We start from the raw sequence: 25,897 nt of genomic DNA, 5'->3' as shown, positions 1-25,897 counted from the left end.
CACAATGCTCAAAGAGCTTGGATTTCTAGCTTTGAGGCTACCACCATATCATTGCGATATTAATGCTATTGAGTATGTTTGCGCAGAAGTGAAAAGTTTCATTCGCCAACGCAACGTACAGGAGATATTGACATGTTGAAACTTTTTAAGGTTTCAGAACAGGCGACTGAAAGTATTACAGTTCAAAACTGGGGAAAATATTGCTCTTATGTCACCTCATTGGAAAATATGTATTGGGACAGAGACAGAATTATCAAAGAATTATGCAAACCTTTGGTGATTAGTTTAAGTGAAAGCGATTCGTACACCGATACAGATGACTCTGAAGATTAAAAGGATTTAATAATGATATTTTTTTCCAACATTTTTTTTTTGCATGGGTTTGTTAAAAGAGTCGCAACAAGTCATAAATAATTAATCGATTTTGGACATTAAAGTGTCTCAGTTCTCTAAACTGTAAGTTTAGAATATCTAAATTCATTTAAAAAAATTTCTGTTTTTCTGTATAATTATTTTTATTTTATAGAAAATTTTCTTAAAAATAAATTTAGTTAAATTTTTGTTTTATGCTATACCTTTTTTAATTTTGTTAATACTCGACGTACATTTTTCCAACTGTTATACAAGCAAAATAGTTACACTTTAAAAACTACAATGTTCATAAAAGAAAAGCTAAATTTTCCGACCTGTAATAATAAACAAACTCATCTCAGAAGACAGATTGATTACCCTATTATCGGAATGGATTCTCCTTTTTTCTGACATGCGCAGAAGTGTCGAGGGATCTCTAATCGGTGGGCGAACTATACAATTTAATCTTACAGTATTACTGTGAATTCATTAATTTTGCTAAATTTATGTCCTGTATGTGTATATGCACTAATGCCAACAGACTACAGACATATTTCTATGGAAATGACTTAGACTAAGGAATTCATTTTCATTGAAAGACATTACAATTATGACAAAACAGATTATAAGCTATTTATATTTTGCTGAAACACTGCATGAATGATCAAAATTTGGATTACTTAGTACATACAAAGAAGTAGAACAATTAGAATTTGCAGTAGAGCTATGTAAATCAAGAACAGTCTTATTCTCTTTGTCTTATTTTGTATGGGAAGACTGAAAACATTCCAGACAGATTAGAACCTCACATCTACCACAGATGTATCTTGTTTTACTCTTGCAATGTACATCTCTGCAACGATTGGCATTAGCACTTGTTGTCTTCTTTGGGAAGTGTCCACTGCCGTCAAAATGTTTCTCATGTGGCACAGAGTGAGTTTTGCATTTCTTTAGTGCTTATGGTTTCTGACTTGATGGGCAATGGCATAGGACCAGCAACAGCTGTATTTTGCACACTAGCTGGACTTTGAATGTTGTGAGTCTGACCCACAGGGGAAGGACAGAACATCACTGTCTTCACTTGAACTGTCACTCTCTGTAGCATCATTTTGTGGCTGCTGGTATGTAGGATCATTATCAGAATCACTCAGCTCCAAACCATCTTCAGATTCCTCTAACAGTTTTTCAATCTCCTCTTCAGTAAGTCTTGTGGTAATAAGCCTTTTTTATGCCTGGTGGACCTGGCTTTTGGGTATCCATCTGTAAAAGAGATAATAATGCCAATTAACACACTTACTATTCATTTATGTTTGCAAAAATAAAATAAATAAAATTATTGTACAAAGACTTTCTAACCTCAAACTATTTGCCACATAGATTACCTTACAAACATATTGTCCTCATGTGAGGACAGGTTGTTTTCAAGTTTGTTTTATGAATATGGTAATAAACATGAACAAATTGAATATTCACACTTCATCTACATGGTATAACTATATAAAACTATACTGACCTTTCCAGAAAACTCATAAAATCACCAAATTCAAATCAACAAAACAGCAGCTTTTCACTTCCTCCAGCGATTGGTATTCTAACTCTGTCGAAACTCCTGCCATGTGGTGTGGTTTCTAAGAACACTTTGGTCTCCCCAGATGAGGGCTACATGCATACAGTAGCACTAAATTATGAATGAATAATTATTAGGGAAAATGTATGCCTCATCATATGAGGCCCTTATGCGTGAGAGGGTTAATTTTGATGTTCGGTTTTGTTAGATTCCCAGCCACATTGGAATTAAGGGGAATGATATTGCAGATGGATGGTCAGTATAGGGAATGGAGTGGCCAGCAATACATGGGGGGAAGTTAAGTCTTGGATGCTGTGTGGGCACAGGATGAGCAGAGGAGAAATCACAGATGGGGGGACAGCATGAGTGGGACTGGTTATAGATCATGAAACGAATTATGTTTATTTACAAATGCTAGATGAGCTCATACATACTTTTTGATGGTCCTTATACTGACTACACCCAGTTTATAAAATTGAAGTTAATTGCCCAGTGGTAATACTCTTGCAGGAAGCACTGACAAACAAATTGCATAAGATTAAGCCTGAAATTAAGCATTGGCATTCTAGTCAACTTAGGAACAGAAGAGAGGAAGTGGTTCTTGCTAGGCCCATCATAGGTCACAGTCATCTCACCCATTCTTATTTACCGAGGGCTGATGATCCACTTATGTATGAGAAATGGAACACCCATCTTCCCATTAGCCGTATTCAGGTGGAGTGTGAACACTTCACATAAGAGAGAAATATTATTTTTACTTATCTAGTCAAGCCCTGTACACTCAGGCAGATGGTATCAGTCTCTGACAAATTGCATGACCTTTTTAAATTTTTATAAAACATTAATTTATTCAAAGATATTTGTTTATATATAGGTACTACATTATAGATAAACCTTGTATACACATTTTATTTATGTTTGCATAAATAAAATTTATGCAAACTTTGCCAGACTGACTAATATAAGTACAAAGTTATCTTATAACTTTGTACTTATATTTTATATTAATCACTAATTTACCTCATAACTATTTCTTTATCAACATACTGTGTCCTGGTGTAGTATGACCTTTGCTGTCTTTGCACCCTAAAATCACAAATCATTGAGTCATCAGATGCTCCCTTCATGCTGACTAATATTTGTCACTTGTGTTCCCTTTGTTATTCAGTGCAATAAATGAATAAAGTTGAGATGGATAAAGTTTTTAGATTTTTTGATTTAATGATACAAACTACACGTTTAGTTTATTATGAACGGAACGGTATAAGCGATGCACTGCATCTGAATGGTTTGGAGTGAGTCATTTGGGAAGGTTGCTGCTGGAAGGAAGTGTAATGAGTGATGCAAACAAGGTATCAGTGGATGTCAGATAATGTGAATGAGCAGGAGAGTGGACTAGGTAAGACTGATGTGGTTGTGAATGGAGAAGAAAATCTGAGAACAGGAATGCATGTTGGACAGGGAAACAGGGAGGTCAGGTGGCATGGTGAAAGAAGAGTAGATTCCGAAAGTGAAGAATGCATGTATGTGGATGGTCAGTGTAGGGAATGGAGTGGCCAGCAATACATGGGGGAAGGGGGGTTAAGTCTTGGAGGCTATATGGGCAGAGGAGAAATCACAGATGGGGGGGACAGCATGAGTGGGACTGGTTATAGATCATGAAAAACGAATTATGTTTATTTACGAATGCCAGGAGTGTTTCTGACACTCCTGGCATTGACGAAATTGTTGCATTAATTTAATATGTCCGAGAATAGCTGGAGTAAATGAGACATTGGTGGATAAGAACATCTCAACAAGAATAGAAATGAAGTGATATATTTAGGTGAAAAGGTGAAACAAGGTAGGAGTAAAATGGATGAATGAAGAGATTAAGCGTGAAATCTGTAAGAAGGCTCTGTGGAGTCAATTGGAGTTGGTAATGATCTGTTGCATAAACAGTACAGAGAGCAGGTCAGGAAGGTAACTTGGTAAAGGCAGCAAAAGTGCAGCGTAAAAAGAAATTAGTCAATCAAGCTAAGGAAAATCATAGTGAGTTCTTTAGATATGTGGCAAGCAGAAGATAAAATGACCATGGGAGGTTGATGATACTGGCAAATTCGTAACCAATGAGGAGGATATAGTTTAATTATTCAGTGATCAGTTTATGTGTATTTCATCCTTATGAGGGCAACATCGGGAGAAGCTGGAGTGTATATGGCAGTGGTGTTCAACCCTTTTTACTACGCGAGCTACTTTCCTATAAAAAGTTATTCGGTGATCTACTCTCTTATATAAATCACTTTCCCCCAACCTGATATCTGATTACGCACAAATAAGCAACTAAAAAAAAATACACAACTAAAAACTTTATTTGTGTATTTAAAAATTTATTTATCACTTTTAATTATTTTAATACAACAAAAAAAAAAACAAATATATTGGAATAAAATATTTATTTCTCTATTTTGGAAAACCAAAGTTAGAAAAAACACAGATTGATTACAAACTCACAAGTTACAGGAAATGCTGGTTGATTTAAAAAAAAAAAAGTTAATGTGAGATTTGACATTGTTTGGACCTCGCAATATTTTCATAGTCAAGTTGATATGAAGAAGTGGCCATCATCAAATGCATCAATTCATCAAATGCCGAAAAAATGTCTTCTCCCCAGTCCTTCCCAATGATAGTATAATTTTCAAAAGTTCTTCTTTACTTGAATAATCTTGAAATACCATGCAAATAAATACCATTAACTGAGCAATATCAGTGAAGTCGTTTGATTCATCAAATTGTAATGAAAACGCAACACACTGGTGAATGTCTGACATTGACATGACAGTATTCAGATCGGCACTTAAAATTTCAACTGTTCTCATAACTGTTGTTCTAGAAAGTTGTAAATCTTTAATATTCAAAATGATTTTATTTTTAAAATCAGAAAATAAAGATTCTGCTGCTGTTGCAAGAAACTATTCTTTTATTAACTCTCCATCAGTAAAAGGCTTTTTTGCTTTTGCTAATAAATGACACACTTTCAAAGATGCAATAGTGACTGATATTGGTTTATTTATTACTTCTGAAATCATATTTTGTTGTCCAGAAAGTCCTGCCTTTAAATTTATAATTTTTGATTTATGTATTTCAGAATTTTTGGGAAAATCTTCATTGTATTTTGCATGTAGCGATTGAAAATGTCTCTCAATATTACCTTTTTTTTTTGGAATTGCTACAGATGAATTACAAATCAAACAGCAACTTTCCATTTACCATTGTAAAGAAAAAATCCGTTTCCCATGCCTTGTGAAAATATGTCTTCAATTTCTTTGATACACTCATGATTATCTTCACATTAAACGAAACGCATACGATGTGCTTTTGTTATACATCTACTTTTGTTGTCCAATTGTTACTGCGATATTGTAAACTTTTATTATTATTTAATTTTGTATACTTGTAATTTCTATTAATTACTTGCGATGTCTTTTACTCTATACTTTATTCTCCATTATTCTAATTTGCTGTACGTGCTTTCTCTCTCTCAAAATCTTTCTTGTTTATCTTATTACGTGCTATGTTTATCTACCTTTCGCATTACGAGTCTTATGCCTAAGATATTAGAAAATTTATTTAAAATGAGACTGCGCCACTAATATCTTTGATTAGCAAAAAGAACTCAAATATACAGCTAGTAGATTTCTCTCTCTCTTTTTCTAACACAAATTTCTACATTAAACTTTTACAAACAGTCGTGGTCTATTCTTTTTCTTAATTTCACGCTTTGGCCAACTCACTTAGATTCTCGCTCAACAAGTCCGATTTATTTTAGAAACAGTGCAGTTGTAAATAAGCAAATAGGCAGCACTCTTTTAACAAGAAAGTCAAATGACAATTATTTACATTACTATGAAATATAACACAATTTTAACGTTATGGAGACTGCTTTCTGTATCCATCTATAAAAACTCTTTAGCAAAAATTAGAACCTTCTTTCTTCAACATTAAATACTTTAACACATAAGGTTACCTACTCTCAGTTTACAAATTTTTACTTATTAATCTTTAAGCTTACTTGTAAAGAGGTTACCTAAATCTGTGTTAAGTTATCTTTACAATTTGATATCAACCTCTAACATGCCAATTGATTCTCTTATGGACATTTCTAAACTATTAAGCATAGCATATATCTTAAAAGTCTTTCTTGTATCAACTATAACAGAAATTATATAAAAGTTTTGAACTTACAAAGGTTCTGTATCTCACAGTCAGTCAAAAGTCTTTCACTAAAAGTTCTATGGCAATTCTTTAGTCTCAGATCTTCAGGAAATTTTGGCTTGGCTGCATCTCATCGAGAACATAGCAGGCTGTGGACTCATTCAGCTCCGGCAAAAGGTTACTCTCCCTCGGCGAAAAGAAAAACTTACGAGCGAAGGTGCTTCGGGCAATTTGCCTCGAATACCCGGACGACTGCCTTCTTTTTCTGCTGTTTCAACAGCTAGAACTGCCGCCAATTGTTAACTGGATCAGTCCACATATGGACTACTATGTACAGATTTGGTTGTCTGGTTTTCGGAGGGGGGGAGAATGACAATGTAATGGAGAAGATCCAGAGAAGGTTTACTAGGTGTCAGGTCTATGGAATGTCAGATACAAGGAGAGATTGAGGGAATATAATTTAGAGCCTTGTGAATAGAAGAAGAAGAGGGGATGTGATTGAGACAAGTTGTGAGGTGCTGTTACCAGATTAATGTAGAAAGATATTTCATAGAGTAGAGGGAGGCAGGAGTAGAACTGGATGCCATCCATGGAAGCTGTATAAGGAGAGTGTGAGCAGGGGAGTGAGAAGCAGGTTATTTGCATGGAGAGTGAAATGCATTGCTTGAAAGTGGTGAGTGCAAAAACTGAATGGGTTCAAGACATGGCTCGATGATCTTTTTGCATGAGAAAGTGTAGATCTCCTGCGATGAGTCCTTTGACTCCATGGAGGTCATATATTAATAATAATATAATGAAGATTTCAGGTAAGCGATATTAAGTTCACATGACATTTTGAAATTTAAATGTCCCGTGCTTTTAATCCTGTGCTGCTTGCTTTGGCAAGTTGTGCTTGGAGAGGAACATAGTCTAGTCTAGTCTAGTTGCTTGTAGAGAGGCCATTTGCCATTCTTGAATTGGAGTCTGGACATTCCCTGTGTGGGGAATCATGTCCACATGTTCTTCCCAGTATTCTCTTACCATGAAAGTGAGCATAACAAATTATATATGTTTTGGGGATATTTTAGTTAAAATATCCCCAAAACATTTCAAAACTAAAAATAAAAATGTAAAAAAATTATAAAAACACACGTCAAAATATCCAGCAGAATGACAAAATTCCATATTAACAATAGATAACAACAAAAAAAAAAAAAAAACTTGCACATCAGTGGCATGCACCACTACTGAAAAGCATCCAATTTATTCATCATTGAACTTCAACTGGCATTCTGTACAGCTAAGCTGACCTCAACTTTCTGCATTATATTGTGCATACAACCTTCCATAAGAAGGGCAGAACATGTGCTTCTGTCACAGCTTTATATCCTATGCAAAAGTATCAGACCTGAAGTAATTAGTTTATTGATCTCCTTTGGTTTAAGATTTCCTTATCTCACTTTTTTTGCCTTCATTTGCTGCCTTTATCATTCTAATACTGATGACCATTGACCTTTTTGATTATCTCTGAAAGTTGATTTTATACAGCCTTATCGAGCCTTGATAAGACCCCATCTAGACTACTGTGCTCAGATATGGGCACCAGGGTTTCTTCTTGATGGGGAGGAGGTGGAGAGGATCCAGAGACAAGTGACCAAGATGATAGTAGGTCTGTGGAATGAACCTTATGAGAACAGGTTGAAGAGTTGTGGGTTACAAAAGTTGGTTGATAGGCGGAAAAGGGGTGATATGATTGAGACATTCAAATTACTGAAGGGTTTCTATAGGATTAATCCAGAAGATATTGTTGAGAATAGGATTGGTGGTGGGAGGGGGCCATACATGGAAGCTGGGCAAGAGTGTGGTTAGCAGGGGTGTTAGAACTAGGTGTTTTACTTGGAAAGTGGTGAATGAGTGGAATAAGTTGCCAGAGTCTGTCGTGGGTGCTATGACTGTGAATGAGTTCAGGGCGAGGTATGATAGATACTGTGTGAATGTCGAATAGTTGCTCTTGACATGATGTTAGGGCCTTCCTCGATGAGTCTCTCAACTCCTTGGAGTTGCCCGAGATAATAATAATACATTCAAAGAGTGAGATAATCTTCCTTGGAAATTTCACTAACCATAATTAATACTGACTCCCCTTTGTAGTGTCCTGAATAATCAAAATATAAGTGGGACAAAACATTAATTTATTCAGGAACAACTGACCTTGATTGTAGGTAGAGAATGTGGTGTTTTGACAATGAACGCCGTGTATATTTGTATAAATAACACTAAGATAGAAGTGAAGAAATATTTAATATGAAAAATATGTGAGACTTAACCTGTTTTGCAGGAAGTCTAATAGAGAAATTTATTTAGGGTATTAATTTATTTAAAGTAATTTATGTATTATAAGAAAGCAAAGTGTATAAGCTAGAGTCCAAGGGTCACATTTTAGCCGTCCAGAATAACGTATGGCTGGAGGGAAAGTGAAGTTATATGAAAAGGAAGCTAGAACGCTTTCTAAGAAAACACGGCATGCGCACGTCGAGGTGTGCGGAGCACGGTAAACAACGTGGCGAAGTGCGCGAATCTCCGAGATTGAAGCAGGCAATATAAACGCCAATCCGCCACCACACACACACACACACACACAGGGCTTTTTGGTTCCTGTTTCCTGACCTTGTGGACGTTGGCTCTCGGTCTCCGCCGGTGGAGAAGATTCTAGGCTGGCCATAGAAGTTATGAGTCGTCTGCTGTAGCATGCGAGTTAGGGCTATTTCCTCAGACTAGGAAAGCTATGCTATATCGTGCAACGGTAATCCAGATGTGTGCCTGCGATACTAGTGAAAGTCCTGAGCGGCACATAGCCTTTCCAATTCGGAGAATCTGGCCGTGCAGCTATCGTGTGTGACCCGGAGAATTGTAGACCTAAAGGAGCCTTGATGTCCAGACAATGCTGAAGAAAGAACTGAAAGTCATTCTAGGAACGGTAATGTAAGTTGTCATATTCTGATTTCCAGGTTGAAGATTTATGTGCGAAATCTCTAGGATAATTTTGTGTAATTGACTTATTGTAAAGAACTTTAGGAACTATCCCTAATTTTAGAATTGACCTGCTCCTGTTTGAGAAATGTTTCCCTAGAAGGGATTTGTATAAGAGATGATTGTGATATGTTGTAAAATATAACAAGTGACCACGTGAATGATAAAGGATAAGCTACAAAAGCCAGAAGTTTGTTAAATTATACATAGAAGTGGTTCAAGTAATTTTTTCATGTATTGTATTGTTAATATTGAAATTGGGGTCTTGCTAGCAACACAATAGAGTTAACCTTGCATTTATATTCTCTCATGTATAATTTCTTGATTCAATAAATATGTTTCATAGCATTTGCCTGTGTTCAGCTTGTTATATGAATTCAAATAGCCACTCATAAAATTACCATCGAACCTACTGGGAGGGACCCACGAGTATAATTTGATATTTAGAGCCACGACTGCAGGCAAAGATAAAGAGAACGGGAATTTTTATTATTATTATTATTATTATTGTTCTGGGAAACTCCAAGCAGTCGACAGACTCATCGAGGGAGGCCCTAACATCATGTCTGGAACAACTATTCAACATTTACACAGTATCTATCATATCTTGCCTTGAACTCATTCACGGTCGTAGCACCCACAACAGACTCTGGAAGCTTATTCCACTCATTCACCACTCTCCAAGTAAAAAACCTAGCTCTAACACCCTTGTCAACCATGCTCTTGCCCAGCTTCCATGCATGGCCCCTAGTCCTCCCACCACCAGTCATATTTTCAAAAATATCTTCTGGATCAATTTTATAAAAACCCTTCAGTAATTTGAATGTCTCAATCATATCACCCCTCCTTCGCCTATCGTCCAACTTCTGCAACCCACAAATCCTCGACCTATTCTCATAAGGTTCATTCCACAGACCTGCTATCATCTTGGTCACTCGTCTCTGGACCCTCTCCACTTCCTCCCCATCACGAAGAAACCCTGGTGCCCATAACTGGGCACAGTAGTCCAGATGGGGTCTTATCAAGGCTCGATACAGAGGAACAACAACTTGCTTCTCTCTGCATGTTAAAGTATTTTTCATAAGCCAAGTGATTTGGTGAGCTGTTTTAGTTACTTTTGCAATGTGCCCCCTAAACTTCAACTCCCTATCCACCAGTACTCCCAAATCCCTGGCCTCATCAATCTCCTGGAGTACGGTTCCACCTATGCGATATACTGCTGCTATTCTTTTCACCCCAAAGTGCATAACCTTACACTTTGCCACATTAAACTGACATGCATTTTTCCTAGCCCAGTCCTCCAAACTATCCAAATCATCCTGTAAAATTTTGACATCCTGTGCACTCACAATTGCTCTACCCAACTTTGCATCATCAGCAAACAAGTGAACACTTCCTCTCAAATCCTTTCCAATATCATTGATGAACAAATTGAAAAGCAGTGGTCCAAGAACAGAGCCCTGCGGCACTCCACTAGTCACAAGACGTCTTTTTGACTCCACTCCTGAATAAACCACTCTGGTATCTCTCCTTCAACCACCCTCCTATCCATCTTACCAACCCTATATCTATCCCCATCTGCTCCAGTTTACTGATTAGGGTTCCATGTGGTATCCTGTCAAAGGCCTTGGCAAGGTCCAGTAGTATCACTGTAAACCCATTACCCCTATCCAGTTCAGCCGTCACTGTGTTATAAAACGTGAGCAAGTTTCTGAGGCATGATCTACCCTTCACAAAACCATGTTGTCCCCATACAATATCCCATTTTCATCTATCCAATCCTGTGTTCTTTTCTTGACTAATTTCTCTAAGACCTTGACAGTGATTCCTGATATGCTAATCGGTCAGTAATTTACAACAGCAGTCTTGGAACCACCTTTATGCAGTGGAACTATTTTCCCTTCCTTCCACCCGCTCGGGACTAACCCAGACCTGAGACTCAAATTAAACAAAATGGTCACGGGTACTGACAATTCTTTAGCTGCTTCTCGTACTACACGAGCTGGTATACCATCCAATCCCACAGATGTATTGACATTGAGGTTATGCAATAGACTACTCACCTCCACTTCATTTACCACAATTCCCGTATAATCTACTGGTTTATTCGTTTCTGCAATGTCACCACCTGGATGATATATTCTTGCAAAGTGCTCACTCAGTAACTCAGCTATCTCAACTGATTCAGTTACCTCCCTCCCATTGGCATTCTTTAAAATCATTCTGCCATGTACATTTTTCCTTTTACTTGCTACTTGCTACATATCTAAAAAACTTTAGGATTCTCTTTAGCCTGCATGGCCAATGTTCTTTCGTAATCCTTTTTTGCTTTTCTTACCACACTCGTCACCCTTCTGGCCTGCGCTTTATACCGTTCATGTGCCTGCCGGTCACCTTTCTCCTTATAATTATATTTATTGTTGGAAGTTTATTACTGTGTATCACTCTGAGAGAGCCACCTTGGATAAGAGTCTCGTCTATCCTCAGTATTGGCTGGTGCAGTTAAAATATAAATTTGTCAATATTTACCAGGTGAACTGTCTCAGAGGATATGTTTAATGGTGGTATCCCATACTTAGACAAAGCCCTAATCAAAGATTAAATTACACGTGACTAAACTTAAGATCGGCCAAAATTTAGCTTGTTTAAAGAAAGGGAAATTTGTATGAGTGAGTATGGCACACATAACTAACAAGCTTAGATAAAGATATAAAGGTAACATACTTAAATAATATCCAAATGATATAAAGGATAGGTTCATAACACCTTCTCTCTTATCCTATCTTAAACATATCACATTCACACCCTCCAGAAAACTTGATATTCTTTTTACTAAACACAAAATCTTTTTAATAAATACTTTTTTCCTACACTAAATCCCAAATCCATCTTGCCTTTAAAAAATTTCTCACCTTTCGGGTTGATGGTGCTTCCAACCCCATAGATGACTTTGACATAGTCAAAAGCCCTAATCAATACCCCTGTGTTCCTTGATCCTTAAGCGATTCTGTGATTGTATTAGTGAAGTATTAATGAAATGTTGGTTTATTTAATTTAGTATCTTTCTTACCTGCTAAATTTTTGAATAATAATTTAAGATCTAAGGCTTTCTTTTTTATTTATTTTATATAGAAGTAGATAAGATGATATAACATTGGATGACGATACTCCCCAGAATGAGCAAACTATTGTTTCACTAAATAATACAATTGCAGAAACAGTGCCTGTTGACAATAAAAATATGTATGCAAATACTAGAGAAAGGTCCATTAGGAACAACAAACAAGATAAAAATGTAAGTATACATCTAGTATACGTTTATTAAGATACAGTTGACTCTCACTATAGGAGAACTGTTATTACAAACTCACTATAACAAACTACCAAAAGGTTTTGACAGCAGCACTGTTGGTTCGACGCTGTGGTAAAAGAAATTTGCTGTACCGCTCTCTCTCCATAACAAACTCTTGTGGCCTTTACAAGATTAACTGTAGTAAGTGCCAGCTGTAATAGCATTTGTGTTATTAATGGATCTTAATGTAGTATAACGGCATTTCTTTTTTGATATGTTCTCTTTCTTTGCACTGTCTGTTCCTTACTCTTTATTTGCAAAATGTTCTTTCTATTACCCAAGCTTTATAAATTAATTTCTCTGTTCTTATAGTAAGATTCCATACTCCTGGTTGATTCTCTGCACATGTTTCTAAAGATTGCTGATCTCACTTCACTTAAAAAATAAATGTTACTTTATTGCAACAACTCTGGAGTCAAGGACTCGTGAGAATTTTCTAACTACACAACACTATGATACACCATGTATACACCATCATCTTCTACACATTGCATAATATTTTCATTTGTGTCTGTGAATTGTATGTTTCTGATTGATTTGCCTGTTTTGCAGGAGCAAAAACCAGAGTTTTGGGGATGAAATTCTTGCTGCTTCTGTATGAGTCTGGCTAATTTGCAGTTAAAATCCATGTAAGATTCTTTGTGTAATGTTGAAATAAAATCAAGGAATTTTCTAGTTGAAGGGCTCCAATGGAAGACAATCTGAGCTGGTCATCATCTTACATCTAGATTCATCCTATCTTGATTATACTATATTTAGTCTTATCAAATACTTTATGTATGTTTGTTTTATGCTCCTCCAACGCTCCTGCAACATTGCTGAAAGATTGATCTTGTAGCATGTTTCTCAAATTCATGTATAGATAACCAAGAAAACATTTCCTCCTACTGTACTTAATGATTTTGAATATGATAACAGGAGTTCATGCACAGCACCATTTGCAATGGTATGTAAACTACAGCTGGACTGTGGACAACTGGAAACTGATGCTTTGAGGCAAAGAAGACTGGAGAACTTGAATCTAGCAGCAGCTCAAAGTATTGCAAGCAGAACTACGTTGTTTTAGCTGTAAGGAATGGTGGTAAATATGTAGTGTTGGAGTATTTTTGTTGTATTCTTCTAGGTTCATTGGTTTTTACTGTATTACTAAGTTATAATATTGTAGATTCATGCCTGTTCCAGCATGCTCCCCTTCCATTCACACACTTAGAATCTACAATGGTTTCATATTTGAGGATATTCTTATGGGCTGGTTAGTTCATCTAAACCCAATTGAATCCTTGTTGAATGCAATTAGCATAATGTTTAAATCATTTTAGAGGCCAATTAATGTCAGAACTCAAGACACTGTGCATAAAGATTTATATTTCATGAAACTTGTCAGGAATGTATGGAAAGTTAGTGCACAATAAATACTCTGATATATATCCTCCTGATTTACGCTCGCACGTAGCCCCACACTTCACCAGTAGGCATTCGAAACCTTACAGAATAGGTTGGTTAATCCTACACACATCTACAGACATAACCAGGAGTGTGTTATGTCTGTAGATGTGTGTTCATAGGGCCGGTTTGCCTGTTCCGAGGGACAAAAAACCCAAGTTTCCATCTGGAAAAAAACCCTCTATACAAGACCGACTAATTCACCAACTAAAGTAAAAAATAGAAAGAGAACAGATAAAGGTTCATCACGTCATGGACAGGAATCGAACCCAGGTCTTTCTGACCTCATTAAAAAAGGCTGTGCATCAATCTTTATCTTTATTTCTTTAGCATTCCAGTATTTGATAACATAAGTGCATGCACTAGTGAAAATAGTTGGCACATTATTTGTCAAAGCTTATTCATTTTTTACAGCTAATGCCTTATTCCACCACACACACACACACACTGCCCTTCCTACCAACAGATATAGAACACACAAACCAAATATTACCTTTCTTTTCCATTGTCCTATAATTCAGTGTTATGTTATACATTGCTCAGCTCATTAGTTTGTCAAATGAGTAGCTCTTTTTTGTCTCATCACATTGTACCATGCTGACACAGTTATCAGATATATAACACCTGCTTTGCAGCCATTAGGTCATTGGTTTGAATGTACTGCTGGTATCAGCCTGAAATGCCCTGAAAAAAGGTATTCATCATTTGGCTTCTGTAGAGTAGGGCTTCCACATTACCTAATCCATAGCCCATCAATGGTAGTAGTGTACAACTGATTTTTAGTTTTCATGGGTTGGATACATACACAAAAAAGTAAATGCCCTTTCTGTTTCTATTTAAAGAACTTCAGATGTCATTCTGACCAATTTGGCTTTGATTTTTGATTTGTTGTTTTTTTTTTGCTATCTTACATGATGCAAAAAATTATACCCTTTGCTAAATTCTTCATGAAACAGAGATCAATCCTAAATTCTCATCTTGCCCCTCCCTTCTCAATCCAGTCATTTGATCACATTTTGTAGATGTGTTTAAGCTTTATTCTCATTGTTCTTGATGATGCATTTTTCTTGCATTAAATACTCATCACCCATAATCCACTTTAACTTTGCAAAGAAAACATTCACATTTTATGAATGGTATCTGTGCAAAATAGATGCATCCCCCCCCCTGTAAACTTCAAAATATTCATAAGCAATTCCTTACCTTTATAATATGTCAGAATAGTCCATAAAACTTGGTACTCTTTGACCATTTTTAGAGAAATTGGTTTTGAAATGCACTCTTTCTAGTCCCGATGGTTGATTGATTTAGCATGGAAATCTATGGGAGCAACATGCACACATTTCTGCATGAATCGTCAATCTTGGTGTACTGTCTCTTCATCCACTCTCTCTCTGCCACTGGAGGTGACATTCCCCAGTGATGCTGCATGATGTCAGCTTGATGCCACGTGACACTGCACAGTCATGTGGCCCTCTTTGTCTTCAAAGGAGTTAAGAGAGGAAACAAGGATATGGCAGTGGCAGTTTGAAACTTGAGTGGAGAAGAAGAAAACACTAAAAAAGTGAAGAAACCTGTTAACTGGTCATTGCTATAACATGAGTGAACATTCATGGTCAGAAAGAGAGAATAGAAAAGAAACATTAAAGAAATTCAGAAAAGGGGAGAGACAGAGAAAACAGAAAACACTAAGAAATCAAAGAAACTTCTGACCAGAAGGCACTGAGTTACGATGGCATGACTCAGTGTCTTCTGGTCAGAAAGGGGAGAGGGAGAGAAAAAAAAAAGCATAAAGAAATCAAAGAAACTTTAACCCTGCTGTTGATTCGTGTGGTAGTATGACTGAATGCCTCATGGTCAGAAAGAAGAGGTGGGGGAGAAAAAAGCATTAATAAATTGAAGAAACCTTTATGCTACTGATGACCAGTCACTATAATAATGACTGAATGCCGCGTAGTCAGAATTGTGCCTCGCGCTGTTGCGAGACACACATACTATTTCAACAACTGATCATCAGTAGGGTAAAGGTTTCTTCATCATCATCAAATTCCTGCCATGTACCCTCAAGGGGTGTACAGGATATGATAGTACTACATGAAAAAAAAAATACATCATTACTAATTTCCTATCCACAATTTTCCTCCAAATCAGTCTGTTACTTGTCAAGACTCCATCATTATCAGATCTTATATTTCTATCGTCTAAGGCACTTTGTACCGTATCAATCCACCTATATCTTGGTCTTCCTCTGGGTCGTTTTGCTGCCAACCTGGCAGAGAACACTTGTTTTGCTAATCTTTCTTCGCCCATTCTGTTTAAGTGACCATACCACCTGAGCTCTGCAAATGCATTCATGGATGCTGACAATGTCAAGTTCTTTCCTAATATCCTTGTTTTTAATATGATATTGCCATTGATGCCATCTGTTCAGGCCTGTAATTTTTCTCAGGACTCTCATATCTGCGGTCTCTAGTCTTTGGTCAAGTGTTTTACTTCTGACCCAGCTCTCAGATCCATAAGTTAAAACAGATTTGAACACTGTCTTGTATACAGCTAATTTAGTGTTCCAACTAATTTCTCTCTTATTCCATATGAATTTATTCAATTGACTTCCCACCATACTAGCTTTGCTGATTCTGTTGTCTATTTCTATATTTAATTTACCATCTTCAGTAAAAATCGTGCCTAAATAGCTGAAATGTTTTACTTGTTCCACAGGTTCTCCATTCACAACACAGTTGACATTTTCAATGATTCTGCCTATTTTCATTGTCTTTGTCTTTTTATTGCTGACCTTCATACCATATCTACTACAACAATTATTCAATTCAGTCAGGGAATCTTGCAGACTTGTAGTGGATATATTTAGAAGTATAACATCGTCTGCATAAAGCAAAGAGCTGACATTAACATCCCCAATTTTGATATCTTGTTTAATACCACTTTAATGTTTCTCTCTCTCTCTCTCTCTGACTATGAGGCATTCATTCATACTATTGCAATGAACGCCTCATAGTCAGAAAGTGGAGTAAAGGTTTCTTCAGTTACTTAGTGTTTTGTTTTTTCTCCTTTCTTAGTAAGTTTAAAACTGTTGCTGTGTCCTTGTTTCTCTTCATTCCTTCCTTGGATGACAAACAGAACACGTGACAGTGTACGTCAGTCTGATTTCACACCACATCACTCAGAATGCCCCTTCTGGTGGCAGAGTATAGCCAATAAAGATAGTGCACTGAGCTTGATGGTTCATGTAGAGACAGAGGGCTCACGCCTTCCATAGACTACTGCACTAAATTGGTCGATTGTTTGAGTAGAAAGAGTGCACTTTGAAAAGTGCACTCTTTTTTTATTTTAATTTTAATTTAATTTTAAATTAAAATTACCATTTTAATTTAAAATGGTAATTTAAAATCAAAATGGTTATAGTTTGAGGTACAAATATCTCATAAACTATAACCATTTTGATTTTTAACTTTTTTAAATCACTATTCATGCCATATGTGGGCAAGGATAGGAGTCAAGAGAAAGTACTGTTTTGTTATTCTTTTTTGAAGTGTTGGAGATTGTAGTCTGGGGATACTTCATAAGGAAGGACCATGCTACATGGAAACAGAGCTAGATAAAATAAAAAAAAAATAATGAGAGTAACATGGTTCAGTGGGTTAGCAGTCAAACTGTAAATGGATGATGTTGAGTAGCTATTGCTCATGTAGGTTTAGCAGAAATGGGAGCGAGGTGGGGGGGGGAGTTGATCGATGCCAGTTCTGCTGAACAGCACTCATGAAAAGTGTGAGAGTTGTCACTTAGCTAAACTATCCTTTTCTGGACAGCATCAAGAATCTTGATAGGGCAGATTTGGAATTTGTACATTACTAGACAGATACAAAATCAACAGATGGAAAGGAATGTCTTAAGCCAAAAAGAATGTCAACTTTGGAAACTGAGAATGCTACAGAAATAATTTTTGTCAGGAAAGACTTGGAGTAAATGTCAGTCTGAGAAAAAAGATCTGGTCTTAACTTTCGAGTGTTATTTAAGTTAAAAACTATGTTTTTTTTTTGTGATAAAAACAATTGTTTTTGGAAGCATAACAGGTAACTAGGCTGTTCCCCCCCCCCCCATTTAGCACACCACAGATATTAAAGCAGGAGGAGTGGACAGCGTTGTCATTCAATACTGAATAAATTTGAGGTTAGTGAGAGATCGGTCATTTATGTATATAAGGAAGAGGATGGGTGAAATAGCTGAGTCCCAGAATACCTGCATTATTAAGAAATTCAGCCAAGAGACAGTGAACAGCCTTAGAGCATCTGGCATCCAATTACAAGGGATGGAAGGCAGACCATAAGATGGTAATTATGCATCCTGGTTATTATGACAGTTAATTTTCAGTTATACATTTTGCACTAAAGCCTCTGTAGCTCATGTGGTACCAGTGCCCTTTGGTTGGTTTTCATCTCACAAAACAAACTGGTCATAAGAACACATGCAGTTAACAAACATGATATTAATCTTATATCCTATGCTGCTTCAGCTGTAAATCCAAAACAATCAGCCACTCATTTGGTTGGCAAAATTCGAATTTGAATCTCTTGTCCAGGATTCAAAGAACCTTTATAGTCTTTGCATTTGAAGGTGAGTTAGCCTTTCCTGTGTGGAGTGAAAGCAGCTGAAAGTGCAGGCAGGTTGGGAGTATATGGCTATTGCATTTGATTCACAATATTTAATAATTATAGTCAATATGATAAAGTGTCGTGGCAGTGGTTCTAAAAAAGAATGAGTGATACAGAGTATGCGATTCATTATGTTTGGAATTACAAGTAGATAAGACAATGATATCGGTGTATATGTGTTCCCAACAGCTTGTTTTGTCCCCTCCCCTTTGCTCAACTCTCCCTTACAACGTTTGTAAGGGAAAGATGATCTTTATTTTTCTGGCTCCTGAAAGCTTATCTTTCTCCCTACAAAGGTTGTAAGGGAGAGTTGGGCAAATGGGAGGGGACAAAACAAGCTGTTGGGAAAACATATACACCGATATCATTGTCTTATCTACCTGTAATTCAAAACACCCTAATGAATCTTATATTATATATATCACTCTTATTCCTTTTCTGTGACCATTGCCAAAAACTGAAGGACTTCAGCATTTTGATTCAAATTATTAGATATTCTAGATTAAATGCAATAGCCATATGCTCCCAACCTGGTTGCACTTTCAGCTGCTGTAATAGTTTCTTTTCTTTGTGTAATTTTCCTTGATGTCTTTAAAGTCTTATATATATACCCTGTGCAGTATTTTATTTTTCTCTTAGCAGAATTCATTAAATTCATTTGAATACAATTGACTAGCAAATATGTAGGCACCACAGGAAATTTGTTATACTGGATAGTTTCCTTCTAATAACATTGTGTCTTCAATTCATTTGGGAGACTTTTTAGTAGTTTGTTATAGTGAGTGAGTTTTGTTATAATGATGTTTATTGTAGTGAGAGTTGACTGTAGCGCTATCTTTGGATATAATTTGTAATATAGGTATTAATGAGAGTAAGTCAGAAAGTGTCCATGTTGTTTTATTATTATTATTTTTGGTCCTACTGCTGAATCTGCATGTAGCAATAAGTACAAAATCTAATTGCTATATTTAAGGTATTTTAAGTATTTAATCTTAACTACTCATTTCTCTTGCTGAGGTAGCTATGTGAATATCGCTGCTCCTTTTGCTACATGCAAAAACAGTGTGTGGTGATTTGCTTCTTGTATGCTGAAGGTGTAAGTGCAGAAATTCATTGAAGATCTTTATTTTTCTGGCTCCTGAAAGCTTATCTTTCTCCCTTACAAAGGTTGTAAGGAAGGGATGAGCAAAGGGGGGGGGAATAAAACAAGCTGTTGGGAAAATGTAAACACTGATCTCATTTTCTTATCTACCTGTAATTCCAAACATCCTAATGATCCAATGGCTACAGCGATCACAGTATAAAAAAAAAAAATCAGTTCTCTCCCCCCCCACCCCAACCCATTCTCTGGTCTTCTCTTCAGAAAGAGTTTAGAAATGCCATCACCATACCCTGCATCCGTGGCACATCGGAAAAAATAACCAAGATTTTAAAAAAGTACAACCTACACACAGCATTTAAGCCTCACCGCAAACTTGCTACCCTTATCCGTTCTACAAAAGATCAGCTCCCTCCTCTCTCAGTGCCTGGAGTTTATAAAGTACCCTGTTTCTGACCATATCTTGGATACAACCCACAGAATCTCATGGAAAAAAACCACCATGTTCCACCACAGCAAATTCAAAAAAGAGAGGCTATTTTTAGAATCTGCAGCAGCTCTCAGAAATCAACCAAATCTTAATAAATATGGTTGCATTCAGCTTCCTAAGATTTGGGAAACACTTATCATCAGAGATCCTACCTTACATTCCAGGCCACCTACAACCGCCCTTAGAGGGCGCTCCACCTAGATAGGACTTGAGAGTCACCCATGCGGTTGGGCTTAGTATTGTGAGGTATTTGTGTATATCTTACATTAGTTTTTTTGTAATCCCTGAAGATGACTCAGTGACTGAGACGAAATATAGCAAGTATTAAATTCTGTTTTAATCCTTTCTGAGTGCTGTATACAATCCATTAAGCCTCCAACATCAGGAGGTACAGAACTATGGTTTGATAAGTCAGTTGTGAGAAAAGGATGCACACACTCTCCATTGTTATTCATGATCTATTTGAATCACATTATGAATGAAAGTTGCATTAAACCTAATCTCAAAACAGAGGATGTTTATCTGATGTTATACTCCTAAATAAATCTTTTACAAGTCTGCAGCATTCCCTAACTAAATTGTTAGTGCTGTATACAATCCATTAAGCCTCCAACATGAGGAGTACAAAACTATGGTTTGATAAGTCTGTTGTGAGAAAAGGATGCACACTCTTTCCACTGTTATTCATGATTTATTTGAATCACATTATGAATGAAAGTGCCATTGAACCTAATATCAAAACAGAGGATGTTTATCTCATCATCAAATTCCTGCCATGTACCCTCAAGGATGTACAGGATATGATAGTACTACATGAAAAAAATTACATCATTATTAATTTCCTATCTACAATTTTCCTCCAAATCAGTCTGTTACTTGTCAAGACTCCAACATTATCAGATCTTATATTTCTATCGTCTAAAGCACTTTGTACTGTATCAATCCACCTATATCTTGGTCTTCCTCTGGGTCATTTTCCTGCCAACCTGGCAGAGAACACTTGTTTTGCTAATCTTTCCTTGCCCATTCTGTTTAAGTGACCATACCACCTGACATTAGCTCTGCTAACGCATTCCTGGATGCTGACAATGTCAAGTTCTTTCCTAATATCCTCATTTTTAATATGATATTGCCATTGATGCCATCTGTTCACGCCTATAATCTTTCTCAGGACTCTCATATCTGTGGTCTCTAGTCTTTGGTCAAGTGTTTGACTTCTGACCCAGCTCTCAGATCCATAAGTTAAAACAGATTTGAACACTGTCTTGTATACAGCTAATTTAGTGTTCTGACTAATTTCTCTCTTATTCCATATGAATTTATTCAATTGACTTCCCACCATACCAGCTTTGCTGATTCTGTTGTCTATTTCTATATTTAATTTACCATCTTCGGTAAAAATCGTGCCTAAATAGCTGAAATGTTTTACTTGTTCCACAGGTTCTCCATTCACAACACAGTTGACATTATCAATGATTCTGCCTATTTTCATTGTCTTTGTCTTTTTATTGCTGACCTTCATACCATATCTATTACAACAGCTATTCAATTTAGTCAGAGAATTTTGCAGACTTGTAGCAGATTTATTTAGAAGTATAACATCATCTGCATAAAGCAAAGAGCTGACATTAACATCTCCAATTTTGATATCATGTTTAATACCACTTTCCTTCATAATGTGATCCATATAGATAATGAATAACAGAGGGGATAATGTACATCCTTGTTTCACACCAGATTTTACATTAAACCATCTTCCTGTACGTCCTTCAATTCTAACTGCTGACTTACAACTCAAATAAAGACTAAGTATTGCTTGATATAATGCCCCATTCACACCATATAACTGCAGCGTATTGAATAGCTTCTGTCTTGGCACCTTGTCATATGCCTTTTCCAGATCAACAAAACTTAAATACAGATGTTTGTTATATTCCCATGCTTTCTCGACTATTTGTCGTAAAGTGAAGATCTGATCCTGACAGCCTGTATTTGGCCTGAATCCAGCTTGTTCTTCACCAAGCTTTTCTTCCATAATTCTTCTCAACCGTTTCTTAAGTATACTTGCATAGATCTTGCCAGGAACACTCAGTAGGGAAATACCTCTGTAATTCTCACATGCAGTTTTATTTCCCTTTTTATATATGAGAGCTCTATATGAGAGGATACTATGAGAGCTCTACTCTAATCATCGGGAATTCGTCCCTCTGTCCAGGCTTTCTGACCTATGCAGTGCAGCCACTGTAAGACTTTTACACCACCACACTTCAGCATTTCTGTTCGAATATCATCTACGCCTGCTGCCTTTCCACATTTCAAGCCTTTAATGGCTTTTTCTACTTCAAGTATGGATATGTATTCCTGACTGCATGCCTGGTCAGTGTTTTTTTCAACTGTGCTGTCATCACTGTTTGTTTCATTTAGCAGTTTTTCAAAGTAATTACTCCATACATCAAGGATATATTTTTCTCCCGTTTTCATGTCAACTTTATCATATCTAATTCCTTTTACAGCACTCTTTCCTCCATTCTTAAGCTTCTTCAACAACCTCCAGAATATTTTGCCACCTTCTTGATATTTATTTTCTATATTCTTGCCAAAGTCCTCCCATGACTTTTGTTTAGCTAGTTTTACACACTGTTTAGCTTTCTTACATTTGTCTCTGTATTCTGTAAGAGTAAAAGCTGACTTATTTGCCAGGAACTTTTGATATGCTTTCTTCTTTTCCTTCACTGCCTCTTTTACTTCCTGTGTCCACCAGGGAGTTCTGATTTTTTTATCCTTGCACACAACCTCACCACATGCCTCTCTGGCAGAATCAATCAGTTTTCTTCAGAGTTTGCCACTGAATCTCCAAGGTTTGATTCCTGTTCTCAAACTCTTTCATTTTTTCTTCAACAATCTTTGTGTATTTTAGTCTACAGTTCACATCTGAGAGCTGCTCAACTTTTATTCGCTTTAAAACTTTCTTACATGTTATTCTTTTCAATATGAAATTCAATTTTATCCTGCTCAAGACTAAATAGTGATCACTTCCAATTTCAAATCCTCTGTACACTCTGGTGTCCTGCACCAGGAAGAAAACATCACTATCAACAATAACATAGTCAATGAGACTTTTCTTATTCCTTGCCTCTTCTCTCCATGTGAATTTGTGCACATTTTTCTGTTGGAACATGGTGTTAGTAATAACCAGTCCATGTCCTGAGCAGAAATCCAACAGGTATTTGCCATTATTATTAGCTTTGTTCTTTTCTCCAAATTTTCCCAAAATATTTTTGTAAGTCTGACAATCATTTCCTACTCTGCTATTTAGATCCCCAACAAGGACCAACTTTTCTTTTTTCATTGTGTCAGCTGCTTTCTCAAAAGCATGAAAAAATTCCTCCACTTCTACCTTAGTAGAACCTTCTGTGGGACCATAGGCACAAATAAGTCTCATTGTCCAGTTCCCCATTCTCATATTTGCCCACATTACTCTACTTGAGACTGCCTGCCATTCAAGAAGATTAGCCTTGTATTTTGTGTTGAATACTATGGCTACTCCTTCTTTTCCTTGATTGTCATTGCCTGAATATAACATTTTGTATTTATTGCTCAGAAAGATCTCACCAGTTTTGGTCTTTTTTGTTTCAGTCACCCCTATTATGTCGTTCTGGTACTTATCTAATTCCTCAGCTAGCTCCATTTCTTTGCCATTCAGGCTTCTTACGTTGATAGTACCGATCTTTAACTCTGGTGATGTTGAGTTGGGGTTTATTTTCAGATTTGTTTCATCAGAGGATATTTATCTGATGTTATATTCCTAAATAAATCCTTTACAAGTCTGCAGGACTCCCTAACTAAATTGTTAGTGCTGTATACAATCCATTAAGCCTCTAAAATGAGGAAGTACAGAACTATGGTTTGATAAGTCAGTTGTGAGAAAAGGATGCACACTCTCTCCACTGTCAGTCATGATATAACCTTTTCATGTAGTATTATTGTAATAGCCTGTCCTTCCCCCAGTTTGTGATGAAGATTTTCAAATAACAAACAGTTTCTATTTGTTTTAATTCATTAAAGCGATGTTATAGTAGTGCATAAGTTTCAAATATAAAGTAAGTCATCTTCCTTGGAGAATTTAATATTTGCAACTCCACCTGACTGCCTTTTTCCATCTGCAGATTTGCTGTTTGCTATCATGTATGATTTTATGCAAAATGTTCACATGCCTAGCAGAATACTAGATAAACCTAACCAGTTTCCAAACACTAGATTTTTTTCTGATTAGCAACTTCTAAATATTCTGTAGCTGTTACTTATTCTCCAGGCAGTTTCAAAAACTATTAGTATTGATTTCTTCTCCTGTGGAGCAAGATCACACAATCACTTTCATCCACATTTTGACTAGCATTATAAGAATGTTAAGTAGGATGATCTTCATGTCTCATCTCTTTGTTTGGATAATTGTTTTTTCAGTCATCTAAACATTACACTGAATGTGTAACTGAAGAGTTTTTATTAGTATACACCATTTATTTCCAATTTCACTTTAAATTGATCCAAACTTGAAATGGAACAGACTTGATCCAGAATATATAACAGTGTTAGATTGTATTCCTAAGATTAGGAGGATAAATAATGTAGAGGTGAAATGGATGATAGCTGTTACTTATTCTCCAGGCAGTTTCAAAAACTATTAGTATTGATTTCTTCTCCTGTGGAGCAAGATCACACAATCACTTTCATCCACATTTTGACTAGCATTATAAGAATGTTAAGTAGGATGATCTTCATGTCTCATCTCTTTGTTTGGATAATTGTTTTTTCAGTCATCTAAACATTACACTGAATGTGTAACTGAAGAGTTTTTATTAGTATACACCATTTATTTCCAATTTCACTTTAAATTGATCCAAACTTGAAATGGAACAGACTTGATCCAGAATATATAACAGTGTTAGATTGTATTCCTAAGATTAGGAGGATAAATAATGTAGAGGTGAAATAGATGAATCATGGAATTATGTGATAGTTGAGAAAGATGATGTTATGGAAGGGATATAAAGAACAGGGTATCTATCAGTAGCATGAGGAGTATAAGGTGCAGGCTATGACATTGGCAAGTGTAGAGCAAAGAGAAATTGGCATATGACAGGAGATTGGTGGAAGCAGTAAAGCAAAATCCTAGAGAATTCTATATTTATGTTGCCAGTAGAAGAAAGGGTGAATACAGAAGACTGACTTCAGTTGCTGCAGATGGAACATGAGGCACATCTGCTAAAAATAGTGAAGATGTTCAATGAGTATTTCATTAGCAAACGAAAATGGCTGTCAGTTTAATGTTAGTAAGTATAAAGTTATGCACTTTGGCATGATTAGAGTTCCAGCGGCATATTATATTAGCGGAGTTATGCTACAAGAAACTGAGGAGGTAAGAGATCTTGGTGTATTGGAGGATAGGAATTTGAAGTTCAGAGGTCATATAGCAAAAGTTGCAAATACAACCCAGAGGATAATTTCAATGTTGAAGCGAACCTTACCATGTAAGGATAAGCAAGTCATTTTGCCTCTTTATAAGGCTTTGATAAGACCACACCTGGATTATTGTGTGCAGATTTGGTCTCCCAGGTTTCAAGGGGATAAAGAAGCCGTGGAAAGGATGCAAAGAAGAGTTACAAAGATTGTATCTGGATTATGGGATTTAGATTATGAGGACAAATTGTGAATATATGGATTG

At 36.4% G+C, this 25,897-nt stretch overlaps 1 protein-coding gene across 2 annotated transcripts in view; it reads left to right on the top strand.

Annotated features, from left to right (window-relative positions):
- The window catches only part of LOC150102179 (heterogeneous nuclear ribonucleoprotein U-like protein 1), a 323,967-nt gene that overhangs the window by 16,071 nt on the left and 281,999 nt on the right, over positions 1 to 25,897 (top strand). For both annotated transcript variants that reach the window (XM_090399724.1, XM_090399723.1), the window contains exon 2: positions 12,254 to 12,416. In XM_090399724.1, the coding sequence (XP_090255850.1) occupies positions 12,363 to 12,416 (54 nt within the window). In that variant the 5' untranslated portion in view covers positions 12,254 to 12,362. The remainder of the gene's footprint in view (positions 1 to 12,253; positions 12,417 to 25,897) is intronic.

The sequence above is a fragment of the Typopeltis vanoorti genome, chromosome 10 (genome assembly GCF_054136105.1).
Source record: "Typopeltis vanoorti isolate ZY-2024b chromosome 10, IOZ_Tvanoo_1.0, whole genome shotgun sequence".
NCBI classification, from domain to species: domain Eukaryota; kingdom Metazoa; phylum Arthropoda; class Arachnida; order Uropygi; family Thelyphonidae; genus Typopeltis; species Typopeltis vanoorti.
This window is presented reverse-complemented; position numbering and strand designations above follow the sequence as displayed.